General features: G+C 40.1%; 1 protein-coding gene across 1 annotated transcript in view; it reads left to right on the top strand.

The window, feature by feature from the left end:
- The first annotated feature begins 8,254 nt into the window (after positions 1–8,254).
- LOC146694066 (uncharacterized) overlaps positions 8,255–27,360 on the top strand; it is a 41,432-nt gene continuing 22,326 nt past the window's right edge. The window contains exons 1-5 of the mRNA XM_085478686.1: positions 8,255–8,324; positions 13,537–13,579; positions 25,747–25,901; positions 26,502–26,636; positions 27,004–27,198. Coding sequence (XP_085334812.1) covers positions 8,255–8,324; positions 13,537–13,579; positions 25,747–25,901; positions 26,502–26,636; positions 27,004–27,198 — 598 coding nt within the window. The remainder of the gene's footprint in view (positions 8,325–13,536; positions 13,580–25,746; positions 25,902–26,501; positions 26,637–27,003; positions 27,199–27,360) is intronic.

Here is a 27,360-nt window from a genome sequence, read left to right as displayed (position 1 = left end):
AATGCAGATTGGAGGAGCCAAGGATCAAACCACTAACCTTCCGATCAATAGGTGACCTGCTCTACCGCCTGAGCTACAGCCACCCACTGGCAAAGCTGAGTAAACCCTCACTAGATTTTGGATAAAGTGTACACTCACAAACCTGTCAAACCTGCATTTGAAACGTTGGCTACCAGAGCAGTATAGTATTGCAACATGGCATTTGTTGCAATGACACATCTGCTTACCTGTATCTTTTGCTCGTTTCTCCTCCTCTTCTTTAATCATAAATACATAATGGGCTTGGATTTACAACATTATACATGAAATATGCTCTATTTGGAAGTGCCCCCCACCCCTTTGACAGGTTGTGTGTGAGACTTCATCATCAAACTGTAAATTATAAATTTTAAATTGTCATTGATACCTTTACCCCTAGTCCTAAAGTGTATATTTATTTTCTTACTCTTCTTATATATATTGTTTGTTTACTTGCACTGCTGTAATTGGGGCGTCATCATCTCGTCTCTCTGTATACTGTACTGTATGTAGCGGAGATGACAATAAGGTTTACTTTGACTTCAGCAGCAAGCAGGCGCACCGAGGGCTCTCGCGCTCACTTTTCACGTATAGAATTTTGAAAAAACATCGGTGCAAATTATAAGTCTGTATCATAATGTCTCGTGTTTTCGTGTTTGTTGGTTTGTTTTTATTTTGTTTTATTTTGCGAGTTGGTTATTAGATGCTGCTCCAGCCAGCCAAAGAAGTCCCCGCTGCCCCATTCTCTCCTCCCTGTGCCGCAAGCAGCAGGCACACCTCACAAACGGATGGCGCCCTTACTCCCAGCAAATGGGCGATATAAAACCAATCGGTGCCTATGCCATTCCCAATATGCGCTGGCATGACATCGGAGCAGCATAAGAGCGAGCAATTTTTAAATTTTTTGCCTGTGATGCCACCCCTCACCACGATGCCCCCCCAGGCAACTGCCCATGCCGCCCGTATCAGAAACCGCTACTGGCCCAAAGCATGCGCACCACAAAGCGCCATACTCGGGTCCACCAATAGGTGGCGACAACACAACATAGGAACCGGCTTAAACATCCACACTTGAAAATTACAATCACCTTATAAACACATTCCAATGCGACAGCTACAGTCAAATTGTGAATGTTTTTATGTTGTTGAAAAATATACTTTATTATTTATTCTCTGTGAGAATGCCTTACTGTGAAAATTGATTATTTTATGTTGTTTGTACAGTGCTCACGGCATCTTTGGTGGCACATGTGTCCAATAAATGCCAGCAAAAATTAAGAACGCCTTATGTCCGTTTTTCAACTTGGAGGGAGTTACACTGTCTTTCCGCTGCACAGCAACTTCAAAAGTGTTAAATGTTTTGGTGTTAGTGGTCTTCTTGCAAAAGTAGAGTTAATTTTACTCTAAGTAGAGTCACATTCTTTTAATGTAACTCTGAGGTGTAAAATGATAGTAGTTAAAGTCGAGTGTTAAAAATGAGTGTTTCTAGGTCAAATCTGGAGGTGTTACAATGGAAACATTAACTCTTGACCTCCTAACTCTGAACTCCTACAGGGGCTATGACACCAATAGAGTAAATTCACAGACTCCGCCCCCAGCACCATAGGCTCCAGTCGAAGCTGAAGTGAAGCCTTTTCAGAACATTTTGCTCTACATATTTGAGTTGTTTGCCATGCTTGGTAAGTCATTTTTTCAAAGATTGTTTCAATTATTATTATTAGCTTTTACTTCTGTGGCTCTTTGGAGTTGAGACAAAGCTGTGTGAAAGGCATTAGCCATGTTGCTCGGTGATAGCATAATATTCTGTTTTAGCTAGCTGAAAGGTATTGTTTGCGGGCAAATACCACAGCCTTGGAAAAAAGCTTGCATGTGAATTTTCAGTCAAATTTTTGGTCAAATACACCTAAAACAATGTCTAGAATGTGAAATGTTGGTATAATGGTACTTGTAGCCTGAAAATGATCGCCCATAACAAAATGAGCAAACAGCAGTAGCAGATGTCCTGACTGGGTTCTACGTTAGCATTTAGATCCCTCCAGAGTTTTGTGCACATGGTTTAGGTAAAAATGAAAAAGGTTGAGGTTTTACATTTAGTTCAGTATTACCTGTTGCCTGTGTCTTTGTCTTTTGGGAAAATACTTTACACAAGTTGACTCAAAAAGGATTCCTTTTTTTTTTTACTGTGCTGCAATTGATTACTGGATTATTTGTGCCATTAATTAGTGTCAACTAAGTTTTATTCAATCTCCACATAGGATATGCTTGTGAAGATGGAATATGGGGAGAGCAGAATCAGAATACTTTATTCATCCCGAGGGAAATTAGGGGTTACAGCAGGCAGCACGCTAATGGCGCATGCGCACTTACAAAGGAACCTTCAGACCAACTTTACACAAACATCACATTGGGCAGACATGTCAGAAGGTAGGCTGATAGGAAAAAACAACGAAAATACACTACATGAGGTAAGAGGTGGAGAAAAAAAACTCCACTCAGACTGAGCTCCTAGTGGGAGAACAGTTTGATAACAGAAAAAACACCTCAGCACAAAAGCACATGACTATCAATACACCATAGAAACACGAGACAAGCAACAGGGGCGGGTAAAGGGTAAGAGAGAGCCGGTGTAGACAGCGCATCCGGTCCTGCAGCATCTGTGCTGGTCCAGTTGACTGCTATCTTCCCCGGTAGGGCACAAGCATCGAAGGCGTTGGAAAGGGAGGGGGGATGAGTGAGTGCTTATCAGTATAAGTGTGTGTGTGTGTCCATAGTTTAGCTGAGACAGTGTCCTTCGGCCTATCAGGCTAAGTAAACAGTCCTCCAGCAATCCAGAAGTGCGTTGCAGTTCCACAAAGTAATGAATGAAGGACATGTATATTGTATTTTGTATTTATTGAAATAAGTGATGAGAATGCTGTTATTTGCATTTACCAGCTCACCTATGTCAGACCTTTTGATAAACAAAATTCTAATGAAAGTGAGAACATGTACACTGTTACATCTTTCAGAAAATGTTTTGAAATTGTGGTGCACAGTTCAGAATAAATGTTTTTCAAAAACCATTGCGTCTTTTTAGTAAATGTTTTTTTCCAAGAGAAATTTTTAGAAGTTCAGAACAGTAAAATTCCCACTTTTTAGAATTAATTAGAAGATAACTCTTACGTAGTTAAACTAAAATACTCTTTGAGAGTTAATATATTGTCACGGTTTGCCGGGGCAAGCCGTGTGGAATATTTAGGACCTGGGCCCTATTTCAGGAAGCCGGTTTAGTGGAAAAACTGAGTAAGTATACCCTGAGTTAACGAAAACTCTGGGTTTTCGGTTTCACAAAGCGAGTTCAGCTGAAGCCTGAGTGAGTCACTATGACGACACACGCCGTGAAGCTAACCTGCCCCCTAGCAGGTTTACTACAACTAACCCTGACTGTCTCCGCCCCTTTGTCGGAAACCTGACTGTAGGATAGGGCTGAACGATATATCGCATTTGCGATAATATCGCGACATGATCAAGTGCAATTTTCTAACCGCAAAGGCTGCGATTATACTCTGGACATGTCCAAATTCATGGGCTGCATCCTCCTGAGGCCGCATTTGTAGACCGATTACGTCACAGCGACGCGCCGAAGGCTGTCCAAATTACTACCATATCCCAGAATTCATAGCGCGGCCCAGCCAAACTCCAGTTTCCAGCAATGGCGGCCGCTACTAAGTTTTAAAATTACTCATACTAATCTTTCTGGGTCACAAAATAAACTTTTAACATATTTTCAGGCGAGAAAGTAGTTGTGTAAACATCAAATATCTGCTCGGTTTATCAAGATATCCCATATTTGCAAAAGTGCTTCGACGTTTTCAGAGGCGTCTGCTACCCACCAGCTCGACAGCTAGCCGGGAGCTCGAGGGTTACTGATGCGGCCGAGAACGGCACAACTCCCGGCACATCATTTTCAGATCACCGCGGAGTTTCGCTGCTCGGGTTAAACGTAATATATAAGTCACTTAGACAACCTAAAAATGTTATTGTTGGGCTTTTTTCAGTGTTTTGTTTGTTCGTGAGTAAATCGGTTTGGCTGAGATTAAAGTTATTAGATTAGATAAAATAAAACTTTATTAATCCCCCGGGTGGGTTCCTCCTTGGTTTTCACACAGCTGACTAAACGTCAAACTTATTAAACAGAAGTATGAGACAGTCGAGAATTTACACCAGTGTCTGGTTATATTTTAGATAGCAAGAAGCAGACGGCCGAGTTTAATAAACTCCACCGAGACAGCGGTGACGCTAATCAGAACCGTCCAATTTCACGCCTTTAAATTTTAAAGGCGTGTTTGTGTGTGTGTTTATACAATTGCTATTATGTTTGCACTTTATGTGTAATGTTACTGACTGCAGAGATCAGTAAGATGTGTGTATTTTTTATTTATTAGTTTTATTTATTTAATATTATTTTTTAATTGAATGACTGTCTAGTAGTTCACAGATGTCAAAAAACTGAGTGTGGTAAAGCCACTGATTTTGTTTATGTATATTTCTGCAATCTGCACATTGTACTGACTTTCATTTTAATGTTTACACCAGGGTTCCTTGTCAGCACTTTATGCTCAGATGTTTGTAAGCTAAAAATAAACTATTGTGTATGTTCAAATATACTGTTGTGATTGAAGAAGTTAAATAAAAATGTCAGTCATCAATTCATGCATCACCTCATGTCATCATAACAGAGGTCTGTCTTCCAGGAAAGAACAGTTTAAAATTAATGTAATATAGTATTGGCCATACTATATGATGTATTGCTTGTCTTTGTTTAATAATACAGAAGACAAAGACCTTAAAAAATAATCGCATATCGCATCGCAATCGCAATATTGGGGCAAAAAAATCGCAATTAGATTATTTTCCATAATCGTTCAGCCCTACTGTAGGAAGTGTCAGACATGGCGTGCTCCTTTCTTGAAGAGCCAGTAGATCGTGAAGCCCAAATTCTCCGCAGAGCTCTCCGCCGGGAGAGAGTGATCAGAGCGCGTTTGGACATTTTATCATTTCCTGATGATTTTCTGTGCAAACGTTACCGTTGTTCAGCACAATCTCTAAGTTATTTGAATAACATCCTCAGGCCTAATATTGCTCATGTGACACATCGCGGACATCCTCTCAGTTCATTGCATATTATTTGTATTGCACTTCGGTTATTTGCAAACAGGAGCTTTCTGTATAATATTGGTGACGCTGAGCACGTTTCCAAGGCTACCGTCTGTCGGGCAGTCAGGAATGTTACAGTTGCACTGAAACGTCTCCTGTACTCGTTTGTGGTGTTCCCCGGTCATAGACCCACAAGATTTATCAAAGAGGGATTCCACAAAATTGCAGGTATCAGGATGAATGAAACTTAATTCATGATGTGGTGATACTTGAACTACTACTTAAATTTTACATTTATTTTCACGGTTCCCAGGCGTGATTGGCTGTACAGATGGTACTCACATTCCAATCATTGCTCCTTCAGTAAATGAAGGAGACTATGTGAACAGGAAGTCTTTCCACAGCATTAATGTACAGGTACATAGTTCCCTGTAGCATTTCAAACTAACAAATTATTTCATTATAGTAATGGATGCTAATTTGTGTTCTCTGCACTGTGAAGATCATATATGATGCTGCCAACATTATCACAAATGTGGAAGCCAAGTGGCCAGGCTCTGTCCATGACTCACAAATATTCCGTGAATGTACACTGAGCACAAAATTTGGACATGGTGAGTTGAGAATACTTTAAAATATATAAAGACCAATTGCTTCAGGGACATTTGAACTGAAGTGTACCCTTCTGTCTTAGGAGAGTTCACTGGCTACTTGCTTGGTGATAGGGGGTATCCATGTTTACCCTATTTGCTTACCCCTTACCCTGACCCTGAACCGGGCCCACAGCAGCGATATAATCTGGCTAATTGCAGGACAAGAGCCAGAATTGAAATGACTATCGGAATGCTTAAGGCCCGGTTCCAGTGCCTGCAAAGACTCAGGGTCACCCCAGAAAGGGCATGTGACATTATTGTGGCATGTGTGATTCTTCACAACATTGCCACAATTAGAGGAGAACACTGTCCTTCTGAACCAAACATCAGCAGTGATCCAAACCATGAACATCCTGACCCTCCCACGGACATACAAGATGGAAGCGCAGTCAGAGACACCATATGTCACAATCATTTCCTTTGACCCATCACCACAACATGTTGAAAGAAGAATAAACAGATGTTTTGTTCAACTGGCTTTATTGGTCGCCTGTGTTTCCTGTACACAAAGTATTAAAAGATGTACACCTCATAAAGTGTCTCTGTTGCTTCCTCCTCTGTAACAGCTGTCAATGTTTCTTCATTATTTTCCTGCAGTAAAGAAATTAACAACATTGCTGTTCTACTGTAAACTCATATAATCTGTGGAGTATTAAGAGTACTCACAACTGCATGTTGGTCTGGCTCAACAGGAGGCTGCACCAGATGCAGTACACCACCACCATCAACTGATAGAATATGAGGTTTATACAGGTCACTTATAACTTACAAGGGACCAAATGGCAATTAACAAACATACCAATCACCTTACACTTCATTGTCATTATGCTCTCAAAGACAACCAAGACTGAGGGAAGGCAAAATCAGTCGGAAAATTACTCCACTACAAAATAATCCATTATGGTAAAGAGTTTATCAGATGAATGAGTAGCACTGCAAAGGTGACTGTGAAGAAAGGATGTATGCACATCATGTATTATTTTGAATTTACCCCTTATGTAGGCACTTGTGTCTTGCGGGGTTATTGACTCAGAGGATGTCCCCGCAGAGATGCCTTCAGCCACAGGGCGCCCACTGTTTTGGCTGAGGGCCAACTGCTCAGCCTCTGTGAGTGGTGGTGGTGGAGGACCCCCACCTGTTTTTCAGGCCTCCGCTTTTTTTCTGTTGGCTATAACGGGTCACATTTGAGCATACAGAGTAAGCAAATATGTACTTGTAATGTGCTCAGATAATTTCAATAAGTGCTTACAGAGGGGAAATTAATGTAGCCTCTAACTGCAATTGATTTACATCGGACAAACAGACCAAGCACTATGGCTCATAATACAATTACACCTCACCTGTTTGGACTATATTTTTATATTTCATTTTTACTTGCTGCCAGGAACGTTTGGGGCCTGTTGGGTTGCACCTGCGCTCACATCACATCACGAAATCAAATGTATAAAATGAAAAATAAAATAAAATAAAATAACGTGTTAAATGGGTGGAAATCCCTCGATCAATGTTTAAATTAACACTCACGCATTGACTCTGTCGGCTTTGTTTTGCCATGCATGCTCTCTTTCTTTTGCAGCTGAGGCTGTGTTACTTTTTTTCCGCAAAATTTGCATGTTATCGGCATATACTGCCATCAGAATTTCGGCCTCAAGCGCTGTAAAATACATTGACCGCACCTTCTTTCCCTCCGTCTCCATGGTGACTCGCTTATTCTGTGCTCCACTAATCAGGGCTTTATGTATCCTCGTGCGCGCGCTTAACTTGGGGTTAAAGCAACTCCGCGTTGACTGAACTACTTGTTATCAGCCTTTCTGAAACCGAATATTCCGAGTTGGACAGTTCGGGGTTACTCAACCCTGAGTATCGTTTTTCACTCTGAGTTTTCTAAACTTGAAAAGACACAACTTAAATACACTCAGAGAACACAGGGAGATTACACACAGGTGGGGAACACAGCCGGGAGTGATTAACGTGACAAGACTAGGGAGGCAAACTGAAAACACTCACATAAGACGCAGACCTTCACAATAAAACAGGAAACACATACACGCAATGACATAACCCACCAACTTAACACAGACTCAGGGACACAGAACATAGGAACATGAACCATGAAACAGAAGAGTACAAACACCCAAGGCAACCAAAACCACAGAATACTAATAAACTAAACATAAACACGGAGTTTATATTCCTGGAATATTTAAAATACACATCATTGATTTACAGGTTTGTCGTCTGTATAGCTCAGTGTATGCTACTCTGATTTGCATTGTGTTTCACGCAAACTCATTCAACCTAAATCATTACACTGCAAATAATAGCGAAATGTAATTTTATGACAGTACATTCTTTGAACACGTTTTGTATACAGCTACATCACTTTGCTTACATCACCTGTGCTCACCTGCAAAACACCGAAACATAACCATGTCAGTTCAACGGGAATGCGCAAGCAGGCCGTCCTTGCACCAAACAGCACAGGACCCCCAGCCCCCTCCCCCACCCCTTGCCTGCGTAAACTTTGCTTCTGGGTCTGATACCTAACGCTAAAACATAATAGTTGGATTGCCCGTGAACATAATGTATGTCAAGGATAAGTGAAGATGTAAATAAACACTAACAATATCTATTAGAAATACATTCTTCTGTCTTCGACCATTCTGAGTCACACACAATCAAGCACAGTATGACATGTCAGACCGAGTGTTTCCTAAATCGTGTTAAGAGACAGGGCCGTGCAGAGAGGTTTAAAGGGGTGGGTGCTCAAAGTTAAAAAGGGGCACATTGAACCAGGCTGAATAACAACAACACACATTCATCAAGAATCTAATATGGGAAGGGCAGGGCTGTGTTGATCTGAGACTGTAGACATTAAAAAGTCCACAGGAGAGATGGTAGCTGATTAAACAAGTGTCATGAGATAATAACAAAATGCAAAGATTGGTGACAGCGCTTGGCAACAAAACACTGTGAGAAATAAACTCGGCTCTGCCTGTGAATCACTCTTTGCTTCTCTTCTTCCTTCCATCCCATCATTTCATATATCACTCTCCACTTGCTGTCTATCTGAGAATAAGGCACAACTTGCTATTGCAATAAACTATAATCTAATTATCCACACCTAACAACTCTTGCACTTAATCTATAATAAAATGATGACAGAAAAATGTTATAGCACTGCCTTTAGTAGCATCACACAGCTCCTGCTGTTTCCTCCTCATGTCCTTACCAGGCATGTCTGGACAATGTTATATCATGAGTAATATTTTTTTTTTTTTAAAAATCCATCTAAATAAAACACACACATGTACGCACACACAGTGACATTTTAGACCTTCTTCAGAATACTGTATATACTTTGGGCATCATGGTGCTGATCCAGAATCCTTACATTATTATTTATTACTAGAGCTACAACAATAAAGCAATGAGGAGGGGGAAGTAATAAATATGAAATAATGTATTGATGATGATTCCATTTGTTTCACTATCCACTCTGTGCAGGGGAAAGCTTATTACATTTTTAAACTGTAGAGATACAATAATTTTGCTGCTGTAAACTCCAAATTTTGTCTTATTTAAAATATAAATCTAATATAATCTGCTTCTTAATGTATGTTCTTTAAAATACAGTGTGTGTTTTTTAATATATTATAATTATAATAATGCATAATTATGTGGACATGCATATTAGATCGTTTTTAGTGAAATATAATCCCTCCAGAAAGGCAGGAAAAGTCCTGTAACTTACTTTAAAACTAAATATGTTCCCTAAAACGGTGACAGAGCTACAGACCCATGACAGCCTTACACAGGTAGCCAGCAGCTATGACCAGCACTACTTGTGCAGTTAATAAAAGGACAGGTAATGTTTGTCGCGCTGTCGCACACACAGCACGCTCGTTTGTTTCAGTTCGTCAGTTGCCACAAGACAACTTACCAACGTGTACGTAATAAGCCAATACTCCTGTGTGCTATACACTATATATTATTGTTGAGGGGCACAGACAGGACTCCACACGCACGCACACATAAAAAAATTTTTTTTATTTTTTTTTTAAAAAGTTGCCTCAACAAAGGGCACTTTGGGCACCCATCAGGAAAGGGGCGGGTGCTCAAGCCCCTCTAGCCCCCCCCCCCCCCCCCCCCCCCCTCTGCACGTGCCTGTTAAGAGATGATTCTCCCATACAACCTCTTTTTAAAAGAGCCTGCCACCAAAGAAAATTTGCTTCAATGTAAAATTGGCTTTAGTAGACTACATCGAAGGAAAACCAGACAAACAAGTTCAGCCTACAACATGAAGTACCCTAGATCAAAACAGAAAGCACAAAAAAACCACAGAATACAAGTGTCATGCCAAGAACTTTCATGTATTTAAATGGTAGTAAATGTTTGCTTATAGTCTGTCAAACATATCTCATCACAATTCTATAAATACATTTTAAGATGCCAAAAAGGACACTGGATTGCTCATAATGAGGAACACATAGGTACAATGACGAGTCATAAATATACTTGCAAAACGGGCAATTCCTTTATTTTATATATAACCCTTCAATACTCATGAACCCATTAACCGTATGCTATCTACCAACATAAATAAATATTCTGTATGTTTAGACATAAAAAAAGGAAAAAGAAAAAACAGAAAACTCTTTTGTTCCCGATTGTGAGATGAGGGATCTGTCAACAACGATTGCTTAATGTGGTTCACCACCTGCACAGACAGGTAAATGAGTTTTTTTGCCAACCTACAAAACTTTCTACCTGATATTCTGGAGATAATAATTCGACGAGTTACCAGTTAAACGGATGCTTGGAAGTAAACGGAAGCGTCATCTCCAAGATGGAGCTAAACGCTGCAAAGTAAGTCAGGAGTCATGAAGCAGGTGAGTCGATAGAACATAAAACACACATGTACACACACACACACACACACACACACACACACACACACACACACACACACACACACACACACACACACGAAGATTTGAGCTTGGAGTGTATGTTCGACATGATTTATTAGTGAGTTTTTACAACATAAGTCAAGCCTAATGAGTCAGCGGTAAAATAATCTACTGGACGAGTGGCCTGGGATGGAGTCGAATTCACGTCCTTGATGATCTTTTTGTTTTCCTGTCCCTCCCTGTCTACAATGCTATCACACCAGATGGATTAAATGGAATGAAGGACCTTTACTTTTAACGGTTTTTTCTGTCTTTTTCTCGTTTTTCTTTTTCTTTTTTCTTTTTACTTTCTAAATTGATTCAGCAATATTTTCCTCGGGGATTGGAGTATGTACGGTATGTAAGTTAAAATAAGAATCCTATTATCAGAAGGACTGCATGTAGGGCGCAGCGCTCCCCATGACAAACAGATGGGAACTAGCAGCATTTGGGTAGCTCTCGTCAGCATACGACAATCGTTAACATGTCACACACACACATGTAGACAATATGGTTCAGCCCATTTCAAAGACGATCACTTTTCAAACACCCTGTCGTCACTTGTAAGAAGATTTCATCATCTAAAACATGTATCAAGCTGAATGAAAAACTGAATTTTCACAAACTAACTCCCATGGATGACTTGGGAACTGCATCAAAGTAAAATGCTGCAGTAACAGACAGAGATAAAAGTGTTCACCATCAGATCTGGACTATCTAAAAAATTGAACCCACCAACAGGACAGGAAAGCCAGGTTCCCCTAATAAATCTTCATCTCAGTGGGATCTATTTCAGGTATAGAAATCAGTGCACACCTGAGTGCGGTGTGTTTAAAATTGGAATCTATATTGTCTAGAGCAGCTGCATACTTTAACAACTGCATGTTACAAGTCTTTTATTGTTGCGGAGCTTCTTGGTTTGCATACCATGTAATCAAGCGCTCTGGTTGTGTGCCCCCGCTACCTTGACCCTCTGGTTATAAATGACATATTTTTAGGCGTTATTACGTGGGAGGTGGGGCTAATTAGACTATTTAGCCGCATATGTTTGCCTCTCAGACTCAATGGGAGACACATTCTCCTAAAAGGATTACAGATGTACCTGCTTCAGACTCTCGGGTTTGGTAGGATTTCGTACCTTTGCTGATATAGATATATTTGAGTATTTTAAGGCTGTATAATGATGGTTCTCCACCTGTTCTTTTAGCTTGGCTGATTTTTGGATTCTCTACTGATTGTGGTAAGTGATATTGATTTATTTATTAGTTCTTTTTGAGTTGTGAGGATCCGTGTATAGGGCCACTGGCTTGACACAACTGATAAGGTTCCGACTGCTGGTGCGCTGTTTGTGGAAGCTTTGAGAGAGAGAGAGAGAGAGAGAGAGAGAGAGAGAGAGAGAGAGAGAGAGAGAGAGAGAGAGAGAGAGAGAGAGAGAGACCGTGCGTCATAGGTAATAATGCTTGGAGGCAAGGTACTTTCTTCTCCACTTCCCACTGCCAGTATTATAAATAATAATAGCATAAATAATAATAGCATGCATATATATAGATAGATAGATAGATAGATAGATAGATAGATAGATAGATAGATAGATAGATAGATAGATAGATAGATAGATAGATAGATAGATATGACGGGCAGAAAAGGGGGGGGGGGTAATAAAGGGATAGCGTAAAAAGAAGATAAGATAAGATAAGATAAGATAGAACTTTATTAATCCCTCGGGTGGGTTCCTCTGGGAAATTCGACTTCCAAAAAAAGCACAGCAACGACCGAAGTTACAGTTACAGAACTGTTATATATATATATACACACACACACACACATATATAAATACAGAGACAAATATAAATAAAATATACAAAGGGGATAAATAGAATAAATAGGAATAAAAAATAAAAATACAAGTGAATTGCACATTTCAAGTATTGAGTCTATTGCACTGTTGACTATTTACAAAAAGTATTGCACAAGGTATTGTACAGTGAGGTGCAAATGCACAATGTATCACCAACTGCCTCACCGCTATTAACAAACAAGCATGCAACACCTGGAACACAAACAAATCCACAGGTATATAAATCAGCTAACTTCTTGTGGTGTGTGTGTTGTTGTTTTTGGGGGTTTTTTCCCATCTTTTTTCATCTTCTAGTAATTTACTGTGGCGTTGTGGGAAAAAGAATGGGAAAGGTGATAGCATCAGATGCGTGACGTCAGGGCGTGGGCGGCAGACTGATTCATCCATTTGAAGACACCTCGGGGCAGTCTCGTGGGTTCTTCAGGGACGTCAGACTGTAGAATCATATATATATATCTTATATAGTTAACGAGTGGTATGGGGAATATTATTGGAGCAAAAGGATTTGTTTGTGCTTCCCAAACATTTAGATCTGTGAGGTCAGTTGTGTGTGCGTTATCAACTCGGTGTGTGTTTTGCAAGAATATTTACAGAACTTCATAAATAGTTCAAAAGGTGCATAGGCATCTGCAAATATGAATTAAGAACCTCTCGTGCATGCAGACCTTTAAATGTAAATTCAAACTTGAGGGCGTATTATGAGTAAATGCCCGGGACAAATCTATAAACGCCTCCAGAGATGTTCAAATTCTTCGATTAAATCACTGAAAATAGAGACAACTGTTTTACCGTCAGTCTTTTTTTTTTTAACCTGTGGTTCTTTACATTCTTTACCGTAGACAATCAAGATTCCTAATGCTATTCAATTTTAGTCCAAGTTTTTAGTAACTCATCATTTTCAATTTGTGCTTGCTGACAGTTTCTGCCGCAGGAGCAAACGCAGCCTCCAGAAACGACTGTGGGTGAGTCACTGTTTCTTCACTCGCTTTGTGTTCTTTAATTTCTGGCCGCTGATCAAAGGTCAAGCGTTTGGTTATAGACTACAGAGAACTCATTGTATTGATAAGGCTCCTCGCAATTTTAGAGTTCGAACAATTGTGTTGATTACAGTCCAGGCAGAGTGGTTATGCGGTTGTGCAGATGATGTTTTTTGCGAGGGCGGCGGCAAAGATGAGTGCAGTGCCAAGGAATTCCGCAGTAAGTTGAATGAAATGGAACAGCGTGTCCCCAGGGGGCTGGGACTGGTGACTGGATCAGATTTCAGTCGACATGTGTGAAGGGAACCTAGGTGATAAGGAAGTGTTGGGCAGGTGTGATGATAAGGAGAGAAAATAAGTTGGTTTTGGATTCTGAACACATTTGACTGCGTGAGAGTGTGTGTGTGTGTGTGTGGGGGGGGGGGGACGCGAATACAGATTAAATACATGGTATGCAGAAGCAGACGGTGCAGTCTGAAAGTGAATGGGAGACTTCAAGGTGGTGTCAGGTCAAACTACATGGTGGTCTGCAGGATGATTTAAGAAATCAAGGATATGAAGCAAGAAAAGCAGAGGCAAGGGTCACATGGTGAAACTGGAAACAGAAGAACATAGAGTTCTCGGAGGATAAAGTACATCAAAGTATTTAAAGGGAGAGGTTGTCAAAGAAAAAAGTGTGATATTCAGGGAGATGAATGTCAACAGGCTGTGAGGAGGTTGAGGACACACATGCAGACACATAGATGCGAGAGTGAGGTTTAACAGTAGGCAAGCCGTTTATTAATACCTGAACATAAAAAAAGCAAGAGGCAAAATGGAAACTGAGGTTTAACTAACATAAACTGGGTGAACTAACTCAAAACACTGAACAGCAAACCCGGAGATGGACACAGAAACATGGAGAGAGAGAGGGAGCAAGTTTGTGTGACTAAGGCTAGAGATAGAAATGTACAATGAGTAAAGAGAGCCTGTTGAGAGGGTGGAGAGTATTCTGAAAAGCTCATGAGAGTCAAAAGTGGAAGGATGGAGGAGTGTTGAATCAGGAAGTGCAGGACATGAAAAACACACACCACTGGGTTTTTGAACAGTTTTCACTCAAAGTCTGTCATCACTGTGAGTGCTGCTATAAAGTCAACTAAATAAAGTAAAAGGTATAACATTTATTTTAAAGCATATCCAGGCACTATGCATTACTGACACTGTAGGTATGAAAGGTGCTGCGCTGCAGTGGTTTGATCCATATCGTTTCCCTGTGTCATTAGAAGGCATAGCATACATTTTCACTGCTTTGCAGATGATACCCAACTTTGTCTATCCATGAAGCCAGATAACACACACCAATTACTTAAACTGCAGGAATGTCTTGAAGAGATAAAGACATGATTTCTAAATTCAGATAAAACTGACATTATTGTACTTGACCCCAAAAATCTTAGGCTATGTTCACACTGCAGGTGAAAGCGCATCAAATCCGATTTTTTTGACCCTATGCGACTCATATCCGATCATGGTATGACAGTGGCACAAATCCGATACTTTCAAATCCGATCTGGGTCACTTTCGTATGTGATACTGAATCCGATACATATCCGATGTTTCAGAAAGCGACTGCTCTTTGAACGGTCAAGTAGCATTAAATCCGTCTTTTACGTCACTGACACAAGACAGACGCCAATTATCAGCTCCGGAGAAGACATCGCGAACGCTTCCTGGCCATCCGGTGAAACTCCACTGCGGTCAAGTGAGCCCTCACTTACGAAGTCGCAGTCAAGCTAGCCGCCCCACCAGCCGCACCGAAAATGTTGTTGCACTACTCTTACGCATATTACGGTATAGGTGCCGACTGGCTTAGAAACGCAGTGTTTTCTGTCCTGACACTATTTTACTTCACAATCCACTCCCAGTTTTGGTTAATCTCCACTTTCCCCCCTGTGATCCACAGCCCAAATTACTGTATGATTCAGAGAAAATTAACAATAAAATTTACCCAATTTACTCAACTATACTTTTAATGTCCTCATCTTTGAGCTCAGATTACAGGAAAACTGAAAGAGGTGACGCAGATATCTCACTGGATTCTGACTCTGGGTGACCCCCACTCTGCATGCTGTGATCCACAGCCAAAATTATTGTACAGTTTTTGAGAAAATTGATAGTAAAATCTTCCCATTGTGCTTTACTGTACTCTACATATTGACATCTTTGATCTCCGATTACAGGAAAACTGTAAGAGGTGACGCAGATATTTCACTGGATTATGAATCTAGGCCATCTCCAGTCTTCACCCTGTGATCCACAGCCAAAATTACTGTACGGATTTTGAGAAAATTCATAGCAAAATCTTCCCATTTTGCTTTACTGTACTCTACATATTGACATCTTTGGCCTCAGATTACAGGAAAACTATAAGAGGTGACGCAGATATTTCACTGGATTCTGACTCTAGGCTGTCGCCACTCTGCACCCTGTGATCCACAGCCAAAATTACTGTACGGTTTTTGAGAAAATTGATAGTAAACTTTGCACAATTTACTCTACTGTACTTTTAATATCCTCGTCTTTAACCTCAGATTACAGGAAAACTGTAAGAGGTGACGCAGATATTTCACTGGATTATGAATCTAGGCCATCTCCACTCTGTACCCTGTCATCCACAGCCAAAATTACTGTACAGTTTTGAGAAAATTGATAGTAAAATCTTCCCATTTTGCTTTACTGTACTCTACATATTGACATCTTTGAGTTCCGATTACAAGAAAACTGTAAGAGGTGACGCAGATATTTCACTGGATTCTGACTCTAGGCTGTCGCCACTCTTCACCCTGTGATCCACAGCAACAATTACTGTACGGTTTTTGAGAAAATTGATAGTAAACTTTGCACAATTTACTCTACTGTACTCTATATATTCTCATCTTTGAGCTCAGATTACAGGAAAACTATAAGAGGTGACGCAGATATTTCACTGGATTCTGAATCTAGGCTGTCGCCACTCTTCACCCTGTCATCCACAGCCAAAATTACTGTACAGTTTTTGAGAAAATTCATGGTAAAATCTTCCCATTTTGCTTTACTGTACTCTACATATTGACATCTTTGAGCTCCGATTACAGGAAAACTGTAAGAGGTGACGCAGATATTTCACTGGATTCTGAATCTAGGCAATCTCCACTCTTCACCCTGTGATCCACAGCCAAAATTACTGTACGGTTTTTGAGAAAATTGATAGTAAACTTTGCACAATTTACTCTACTGTACTTTTAATATCCTCGTCTTTAACCTCAGATTACAGGAAAACTGTAAGAGGTGACGCAGATATTTCACTGGATTATGACTCTGGGTGACCCCCACTCTGCACCCTGTGATCCACAGCAAAAATTACTGTACGGATTTCTGATGAAATTAAATCTTATTCCATTACCAAACAAAATGAGTTCATTGAAGTATTTGCTTAACTACAAGAAATGTCTTTCCACACACAATTTAAATTTTTCAAAATGTCATTCACACACCACCTCAAGTATCAACTTCAGTTTTAGACATTATTTATTCAGTGCTTAATCACAACAATAGTCAACTTAAGGCACTTACATAATAAGTTAAACCTTACAATAATACATACAGAGAAAAACCCAACAATCATATGACCCCCTATGAGCAACAGTGGGAAGGAAAAACTCCCTTTTAACAGCAAGAAACCTCCGGCAGAACCAGGCTCAGGGAGGGGCGGCCATCTGCCTCAACCGGTCAGGGTGAGAAATTACATTTCTCAGATTACTGATTTCTCATATTACTACTACACAGTTTAGATACACTCAACAAAAATATAAACGCAACACCTTTGTTACTGCTCCCATTCCCCATGGGATGGACGTAGAGACCGAAAATTCATTCCAGATACACAATATAACCATCCCTCCCAAACAGTGGTCACAAATCAGTCCAAATGTGTGGTAGTGGGCACATCTGCCATATTGAGATAATCCATCCCACCTCACAGGTGTGCCACATCAGGATACTGATCTGACATCATGAGTAGTGCACAGGTGTACCTCAGATTTTGGCTCACCCTGACCGGTTGAGGCAGATGGCCGCCCCTCCCTGAGCCTGGTTCTGCCGGAGGTTTCTTGCTGTTAAAAGGGAGTTTTTCCTTCCCACTGTTGCTCATAGGGGGTCATATGATTGTTGGGTTTTTCTCTGTATGTATTATTGTAAGGTTTAACTTATTATGTAAGTGCCTTAAGTTGACTATTGTTGTGATTAAGCACTGAATAAATAATGTCTAAAACTGAAGTTGATACTTGAGGTGGTGTGTGAATGACATTTTGAAAAATTTAAATTGTGTGTGGAAAGACATTTCTTGTAGTTAAGCAAATACTTCAATGAACTCATTTTGTTTGGTAATGGAATAAGATTTAATTTCATCAGAAATCCGTACAGTAATTTTGGCTGTGGATCACAGGGTGCAGAGTGGGGGTCACCCAGAGTCATAATCCAGTGAGATATCTGCGTCACCTCTTACAGTTTTCCTGTAATCTGAGGTCAAAGATGAGAATATTAAAAGTACAGTAGAGTAAATTGTGCAAAGTTTACTATCAATTTTCTCAAAAACCGTACAGTAATTTTTGCTGTGGATCACAGGGTGCAGAGTGGGGGTCACCCAGAGTCATAATCCAGTGAAATATCTGCGTCACCTCTTACAGTTTTCCTGTAATCTGAGGCCAAAGATGTCAATATGTAGAGTACAGTAAAGCACAATGGGAAGATTTTGCTATGAATTTTCTCAAAATCCATACAGTAATTTTTGCTGTGGATCACAGCATGCAGAGTGGGGGTCACCCAGAGTCATAATCCAGTGAGATATCTGCGTCACCTCTTACAGTTTTCCTGTAATCTAAGCTCAAAGATGAGAATATATAGAGTACAGTAGAGTAAATTGTGCAAAGTTTACTATCAATTTTCTCAAAAACCGTACAGTAATTTTTGCTGTGGATCACAGGGTGCAGAGTGGGGGTCACCCAGAGTCATAATCCAGTGAAATATCTGCGTCACCTCTTACAGTTTTCCTGTAATCTAAGATCAAAGATGAGAATATATAGAGTACAGTAGAGTAAATTGTGCAAAGTTTACTATCAATTTTCTCAAAAACCGTACAGTAATTTTTGCTGTGGATCACAGGGTGCAGAGTGGAGATGGCCTAGATTCATAATCCAGTGAAATATCTGCGTCACCTCTTATGGTTTTCCTGTAATCTGAGCTCAAAGATGAGAATATATAGAGTATAGTACAGTAAATTGTGCAAAGTTTACTATCAATTTTCTCAAAATCCGTACAGTAATTTTTGCTGTGGATCACAGGGTGCAGAGTGGGGGTCACCCAGAGTCATAATCCAGTGAAATATCTGCGTCACCTCTTACAGTTTTCCTGTAATCTGAGGTTAAAGACGAGGATATTAAAAGTACAGTAGAGTAAATTGTGCAAAGTTTACTATCAATTTTCTCAAAAACCGTACAGTAATTTTGGCTGTGGATCACAGGGTGAAGAGTGGCGACAGCCTAGAGTCAGAATCCAGTGAGATATCTGCGTCACCTCTTATAGTTTTCCTGTAATCTGAGGCCAAAGATGTCAATATGTAGAGTACAGTAAAGCAAAATGGGAAGATTTTGCTATGAATTTTCTCAAAATCCATACAGTAATTTTTGCTGTGGATCACAGGGTGCAGAGTGGCGACAGCCTAGATTCATAATCCAGTGAAATATCTGCGTCACCTCTTATGGTTTTCCTGTAATCTGAGCTCAAAAATGAGAATATATAGAGTATAGTACAGTAAATTGTGCAAAGTTTACTATCAATTTTCTCAAAATCCGTACAGTAATTTTTGCTGTGGATCACAGGGTGCAGAGTGGGGGTCACCCAGAGTCATAATCCAGTGAAATATCTGCGTCACCTCTTACAGTTTTCCTGTAATCTGAGGTTAAAGACGAGGATATTAAAAGTACAGTAGAGTAAATTGTGCAAAGTTTACTATCAATTTTCTCAAAAACCGTACAGTAATTTTGGCTGTGGATCACAGGGTGAAGAGTGGCGACAGCCTAGAGTCAGAATCCAGTGAAATATCTGCGTCACCTCTTACAGTTTCCCTGTAATCTGAGCTCAAAGATGAGAATATATAGAGTACAGTAGAGTAAATTGTGCATATTTACTATGGATTTTCCCAAAAACCGTACAGTAATTTTGGCTGTGGATCACAGGGTGCAGAGTGGAGATGACCTAGATTCATAATCCAGTGAAATATCTGCATCACCTCTTACAGTTTTTCTGTAATCTGAGCTTAAAGATGAGAATATATAGAGTATAGTACAGTAAATTGTGCAAAGTTTACTATCAATTTTCTCAAAAACTGTACAGTAATTTTGGCTGTGGATGACAGGGTGCAGAGTGGCGACAGCCTAGATTCATAACCCAGTGAAATATCTGCGTCACCTCTTACAGTTTTCCTGTAATCGGAGCTCAAAGATGTCAATGTATAAAGTACAGTAAAGCAAAATGGGAAGATTTTACTATGAATTTTCTCAAAATCCATACAGTAATTTTTGCTGTGGATCACAGGGTGCAGAGTGGGGGTCACCCAGAGTCATAATCCAGTGAGATATCTGCGTCACCTCTTACAGTTTTCCTTTAATCTAAGCTCAAAGATGAGAATATATAGAGTACAGTAGAGTAAATTGTGCAAAGTTTACTATCAATTTTCTCAAAAACCGTACAGTAATTTTGGCTGTGGATCACAGGGTGCAGAGTGGGGGTCCCCCAGAGTCAGAATCCAGTGAAATATCTGTGTCACCTCTTACAGTTTTCCTGTAATCAGAGCTCAAATATGTCAATATGTGGAGTACAGTAAAGCATAATGGGAAGATTTTGCTATGAATTTTCTCAAAATCCATACAGTAATTTTGGCTGTGGATCACAGGGTGAAGAGTGGCGACAGCCTAGAGTCAGAATCCAGTGAAATATCTGCGTCACCTCTTACAATTTTCCTGTAATCGGAGCTCAAAGATGTTAATATGTGGAGTACAGTAAAGCACAATGGGAAGATTTTGCTATGAATTTTCTCAAAATCCGTACAGTAATTTTGGCTGTGGATCACAGGGTGCAGAGTGGGGGTCACCCAGAGTCATAATCCAGTGAAATATCTGCGTCACCTCTTACAGTTTTCCTGTAATCTGAGGTCAAAGATGAGGACATTAAAAGTATAGTTGAGTAAATTGTGTAAATTTTATTGTTAATTTTCTCTGAATCATACAGTAATTTGGGCTGTGGATCACAGGGGGGAAAGTGGAGATACACTAAAAATGGGAGTGGATTGTGAAGTAAAATAGTGTCAGGACACAAAACACTGCGTTTCTAAGCCGGTTTTCATCCATACCGTAATATACGTAAGAGTAGTGCAACCACATTTTCGGTGCGGCTGGCGGGGCGGCTAGCTTGACTGCGACTTCGTAAGTGAGGGCTCACTTGACCGCAGTTGAAACTCCTGGGAAGACAATGTTGGAGAAACGTTAACATTTTATTTGTACTGCATAGTCTGCAGACTCTTACAGAAATCTGCAACTATCCTTTGAAGCACCGCTCCTCTCTAAAACAGCAATAAGGATCATTATTTTGTTATCTACATTATTATGTAGATAACAAAATAACTTAAAGCAAAAATTGGGAAACGTGAAGTCGGAAGTCTTTATATTAAGGGCCATCAGTCAAACAATACTGTTGCTCTGGGTCTAAACAGAGCGCGTTGTGTGTGACGTCTTCTTTTGCGCATGCGGGCCGCTTTGAGCGTTCACACTAGAGCGCGTTTGCGGTCGCATTTTATTTGTAGTGTGAACGAGCAGACAAAAAAATCGGATTTGATCAAAAAATCGGAATTGAGCATCAAGACCTGCAGTGTGAACGTAGCCTTAGAAATATGGTGTCTGCCACAGTGAATAAATGGACTCAAGCGCAGGACTTTGTTGACCCTGAAGATGAACAGTTTATTTACAATGTCACCAGGTGCTATATACAAAGATGCAAGGGGAAAGGGGCTCCAGGGAATCCGGGGAGGGGGAAGGAAACACTCCACACTCCTGTTCGACCACACACGCTACTCGTAAACCACTTGCGCTCATGAACACACTCCAGGGATAAACAGGTCCAGGAAGATCTATATACAAGAGAGCACAGTTTCAAGCTAGGAAAGCACTAGAGACAAGAATAAACAGCAAAGAGCTGGGGCTACACTGACCTGTGTCGTGCAACGATCCAGCAATGACAAATACTGAGCTGTTGTCTTAAGTAGTAGCTGGAATGGAAGTATAACAAGCAGTGGGTGAGTGATTATTTGCAGGTTCGTAGGCCAGAAGCGGGAACTTGCAAGGAGTTCCACCCAGGCAGAGGAGAGAGGAGAGAGAAACAAGAATATTAGAGTGATGCTGAAAAGCTAGTTCATGCATTTATCACTTCTAGGCTTGACTACTGTCATTCATTATTATCAACTTATCTTAACAACTCCCTGAAGTGCTTTCAATTGATCCAGAATGCTGCAGCAAGAGTACTGACAGGGACTAGAGAGAGCATATTTCTCCTATACTGAGTTATTTTCATTGGCTCCATGTTTGATTCAGAATCTAATTCAGTAGTACCATATCACTCCAGTAGAGAAGACTGTAGGCTTACATGTGGATCCTGGAGTATTTAAAAGTACAGCATTTGAATAAAGTGAGTACACTCCTCACATTTTTGTAAATATTTTGTTATACCTTTTTATGGGACAAGATTGAAGATATGACACTTTGATACAATGTAAAGTAGTCAGTGTACAACTTGTCTAACAGTGTATTTAACAGTGTATATGCCTCTCTAAACAATTTAACACACAGCCATCATTGCCTAAACCACTGGCAACAAAAGTGTGGAGGGTCATCCTTTCGGTGCTCAGACAATACACCACACAGCATCAAATGGCTATTGTCCCAGAAGGAAGCTTCGTCTAAAGATAATGCACAGGAAAGCCCGCAAACAGTTTGTTGAAGACAAGCAGAATAAGGACCTGGATTACTTGTGGTCTGATGAGACCAAGATAACATTATTTGGTTCAGATAGTATCACGGCTGTGTGGTGGCAACTAGGTGAGGAGTACAAAGACAAGAGTGTCTTGCCTGCAGTCAAGCATGGTGGTGGGATGTCATTGTTTGGGGCTGCATGAGTGCTGCTGGCACTGGGGAGCTATAGTTAATTGAGGGAACCATGAATGTCAACATGTACTGTGACATACTGAACCAGAGCATGATCCCCTCCCTTCAGAAACTGGGCCATAGGACAGTATTCCAACATGATAACAACCCCCAAAACACCTCCAAAAGACTGCTGCCTTGCTAAACGAACTTAGCAAGGTACTTAACTGGCCAAGCATTTCTCTAAAGCTTAAACTCTACTGAGCATCCGTGGGAAGTCCTCAAAGGGAAGATGGAGGATCAAAAGGTCTCTAACATCCACCAGCTCCAGTATGTCATCATGGACGAGTGGCACCCCGTGAAGCTCTAGTGAACTTCATCCCCAACAGAGTTAAGGCAGTGTTGGAAAATAATGGTGGCCACACAAAATATTGACACTTCGAGGACAGCTTGGACATTTTCACTTAGGGGTGTATTCACTTTTGTTGCCAGCAGTTTAGACATTAGTGGCTGTATGTTGAGTTATTTTTAGGTGACAGCAAATTTACACTGTTATACAAGCTGTACACTGACTACTTGATATTGTATCAAAGTGCCATATCTTCCATGTTGTCCCATGGAAAGATATATTTGTATATTTACAAAAATGTACTCATTTTTGTGAGATATTGTATAATGGGAGGCAGAGCCTCCAGCTTTCAGGCCCCTCTTCTGTGGAACACGCTTCCAGTTTGGATTCTGTAGACAGACTCCCTCTCTACCTTTAAGACTAAAAGGCAGGGAACTTAACTTTCCTTGACTTTTCCTTAAAACTTTCCTTTTTGAGGAAACATATAGTTAGGGCTGGTTCAGGTGACCCTGAATTCTCCCTTAGGCCATGTCCACACTAACACGTTTTCGTTTGAAAATGCATCCTTTTGCCTCCGTTTTGGTCTTCCGTCCACACAGAGAGTAAAGATTAATATCAGTTTGTACATGCTTCAGATAGCTTTTCTTCAAATTCTTTAATTCTCACTCGCTTTTGCAGCTTTGTACTTTTGTGTTACTCGCAGCAACAACTCCACCTCTTTGTTAGTCCATTTAAAAAATTCGCTGCTTATCCTCAACATTTTGCCGCGACGTTTCAAAGAGCCAGAAAGTAAATAAATGACTGACAGAAGTGAGGTAGGTTGAATCGTCTTGTGTTTCACGCATGTGCAGTACTGGAGCATTAGTGTTTTCGCCTGTTTCAATGTGGATGAATAACTCTGTGAAAACGAATGAAAACAATAGTGTGGAGTGTTTTCAGACTTATACATCATTTTCAAATTTATCCGGGCTAGTGTAGACATAGTCTTAGTTATGTCACAGTAGGTCTAAGCTGATGGGGGAGTCCCATGACGCACGGCGTGTTTATTCTTCACTGATATTTTTCACACACAATATTTGTCTGTACACTACTCTGCATTTAATCAGTGGGAAACTTTTCCTTCCCACTGTCACCAAAGCGCTTACTCACAGGGTGTCATATCATTGTTGGGTTTTCTTTATTTTCTCTTTATTATTGTAGGGTTTTTACCTTACAATGCAAAGTGCCTTGTGGTAAGTTAAGGTTGTGATTTGGCGCTATATAAATAAAATTGAATTGAATTGAACTTTTATTTATACTATAGGGAGGGCCATCTTTTTAAGCAGTAGTACAGTAAATTACCTTGTATATTGTATTTTACAATGACAAATAAATGAACCATGAACTTTGAATGGATTAGTAAGGAGGAAGAGAAGACAGCAATGAAGAGGCTGAAGAATGAAAGGCAGTTGGTTCAGATGGCGTACCTGTGGAGGAATGTGAGGAAAAATAGAGAGGTATCCTTGTACTAACACTCTGAAAGCAATGTAAGCTTTGAGAGTATTGATGGAGTGCCAAGGTGCAACGAGAGGAAATGTGATACTGTATGAAGAAATCAGGAATTCCAGAGAAAGATATGAGGCTGATGAAGAAGATCTATGGAAACAGTGAGACAATGGTGTGTGGTAGGAGTGACAGGTTCATGGTGGAAGTGGGATGAATGTCAGGTGTGATTTGGGACAGAAGAATAGCAGCAAGAGTGAAAGGGAAGGTTTACAAAATGGTAGTGAGACCCACTATGATGTGGTGCCTAGAAAAGGAGACAGTGGCACCTAAAAGAACACAGGAGGTTGACATCCAGGAGGCAGAGTTAATGGAAAATGGTAAATGGACTGATACTTCTATAGTGCCTTTCTACTCAATATGACCACCTAAGGCACTTTCTACTACAAGATGATGGGGTAGTCTGTTTCACATCTTCAAAGAATCAGTTGAGAATACATAAACCTTTTTGTTTTTAATCATTAAGCTTTAAATTGTAAAATGTCCTGTAAGCTATAATGGAAATAACTAAGGATAAACTGCCTTATTAGAAGAGTGAGGAAGATGTATGGTAAAGGGGCATGGGTCAGATTCAAACCTGGGCTCCTAGCCATACATCAAGTGGTCACCTGCTCATCCCAGAGAGCTAAACCAGTACCCATGAGCTTCTACATTTAACCCAGTTGGAAAGATGTGATGGAAGACATACTAAGACAAGTTAATGTAAAAAAAATTCTGAGAAACTTCGACTTTGAGCTGGGATTTTAAGAAGTACCTTCCAGTTTTTGACATTTGGAGTAGAGGGAGGTTTTAAAATGTCCTATATTCAGATAAATTTTATGTCAGCACAGCAAGGGTGGAGGTGTTAAAAATACTATAAACAGCTTATGGGTATGCTCCTGTTGCTACATTTTAGTGTATTTTCATAGTTGTCCAATAGAGGGCATTAGTACAAAGGTTAAAGGGAGTAGTCTCTCTAGGTTTGACGGTGTAAAACAGCAATTTTCTGTATGCACTGTTAAGTCTATGGAATTTACTGTCATTGATAATAGGCTTTGGTTATCTGTGCTTTTCAGAAAAGACTGCAATGGGACAAAGTATGACACACAAGAAGCTGCTTGCTGTGGAAACAAACTTTACCCAGGGGCGAGTGTGTCTTGTTGTGGAAAGGAACCTTACAATCCTGAAAAAGCAACCTGTTGCAAAGTACAAGACGGAAACACTCTCAGAGGTAACGAACTTGAAATCTAGCTAAACTGAAACTGAAATTTTGACTTTGTAACTGGCCAATAAATAAAAGCACCTGAAGAGCACCTAAATTAAAAATCTTAATAGAAAATAAGTTAAAGAGCACAAAAACTCTTAACCACCTTTCTGGCTTTATGAAGCAGTTGAATTGTACCGCTTTAGACTAAAATTTGTTTTTAATACAGAATTTAATTGACTGAATAAATTGGAAGTTGACTGTATACACCCCCTACTCTGGTAAAAAAAAAAAAAAAGTCATGGCAGATACTGTAATAAGAAAATCATTACCCAGTTATGGATAGCTATGTTTGAACTTTTTGGGTGCTTGTTGTTGTTATTGTAAATTAGCATGCTTTTTGTCAGAGCGCAAATGAACAGAAAAAGAACAATAAAGTAATGATGGGAAGTCTGGATTCATTGCACACATCTGTATGTGTTCATCTGCTATCACTAAGTCAGATGTTTCCATTTATTCAGAGGTATTGCAACATTTCTTTTTTTGAACAACTGTGGGCCATTTAACACTTAACATAACACTTTCAGCTGTTACACTGCTTCTAGTGTTTGTGTCTTTATTATACAGCCAATGTTACTCATGGTCTGAGTGAAAAGGTGTCCAACTGCTGTGGGCTGAAGCCCTACAACCCTGTCAATGAAGTATGCTGTCAATCAACCATCACTGCAAAACCTGGACTAATGGCTGAATGTTGCGGTAAAGGTGAGCAGACACACTGATGAAAAACATCACATTAAGCATATATTATATAATTAAAAGGCAAAATTCGAAGACAGACAGTGTTACAAACAAAAAACAGGACTTCTTGAGAGTTGTGATTTTCTACTGCAAAATGTACTTATTTTATGTAAGTAAGGAGAAATAGTGGAAACAAAAGAAGATGGATTTGTGGTTCTAGATGTTCATTTGAACATACGGTAATGTTGTGTAGAAGGATCCCTCGTTCTTCAGTAGAACAAATATACAAGTGGAAAAAATATAATCAGCATCGGCAGAATGTTGCAGAGGCTTATCAGCTTAGTTATGGTTGAGGCCAAAGAGTTAAGAATCTCCATGGTAATCTCCACAGAGGCTTTTGCCAAGGACAAGCAATTGTGTTGCGGTGCAAGTGATAATAAGAAGATTCTGGTGAGAAATTCCAGTTTCCACCGGTGCTGCGGGCACAACCAGTATGATAACAGGACTCAGTGCTGCTGTGAGAATGAAGGTGTTCTGGAGGTACAACCGAAGGATTCATCTTGCTGTGACAAGAGCTCCACTACAGGTAACTCATTACTTTGTACATTTACATGTCAACTGTGGGTGACTCATTAGTTTGTACAGCCAAAGGAGTTTGCAAAGAAAAGCGTCTGGACTTCTTTAAGTTACTTGAAGACGTTTCACCTCTCATCCGAGAAGCTTCTTCAGTTCTAAGGTCAAATATTGG

Source organism: Copadichromis virginalis, linkage group LG14 (genome assembly GCF_057382275.1).
Source record: "Copadichromis virginalis isolate Kocher_CV1m ecotype Utaka linkage group LG14, C_Virginalis_male_GT1.1, whole genome shotgun sequence".
NCBI lineage: Eukaryota > Metazoa > Chordata > Actinopteri > Cichliformes > Cichlidae > Copadichromis > Copadichromis virginalis.
Note: the sequence above shows the minus strand (reverse complement) of the source record. Positions and strands in the feature narration are given on the sequence as shown.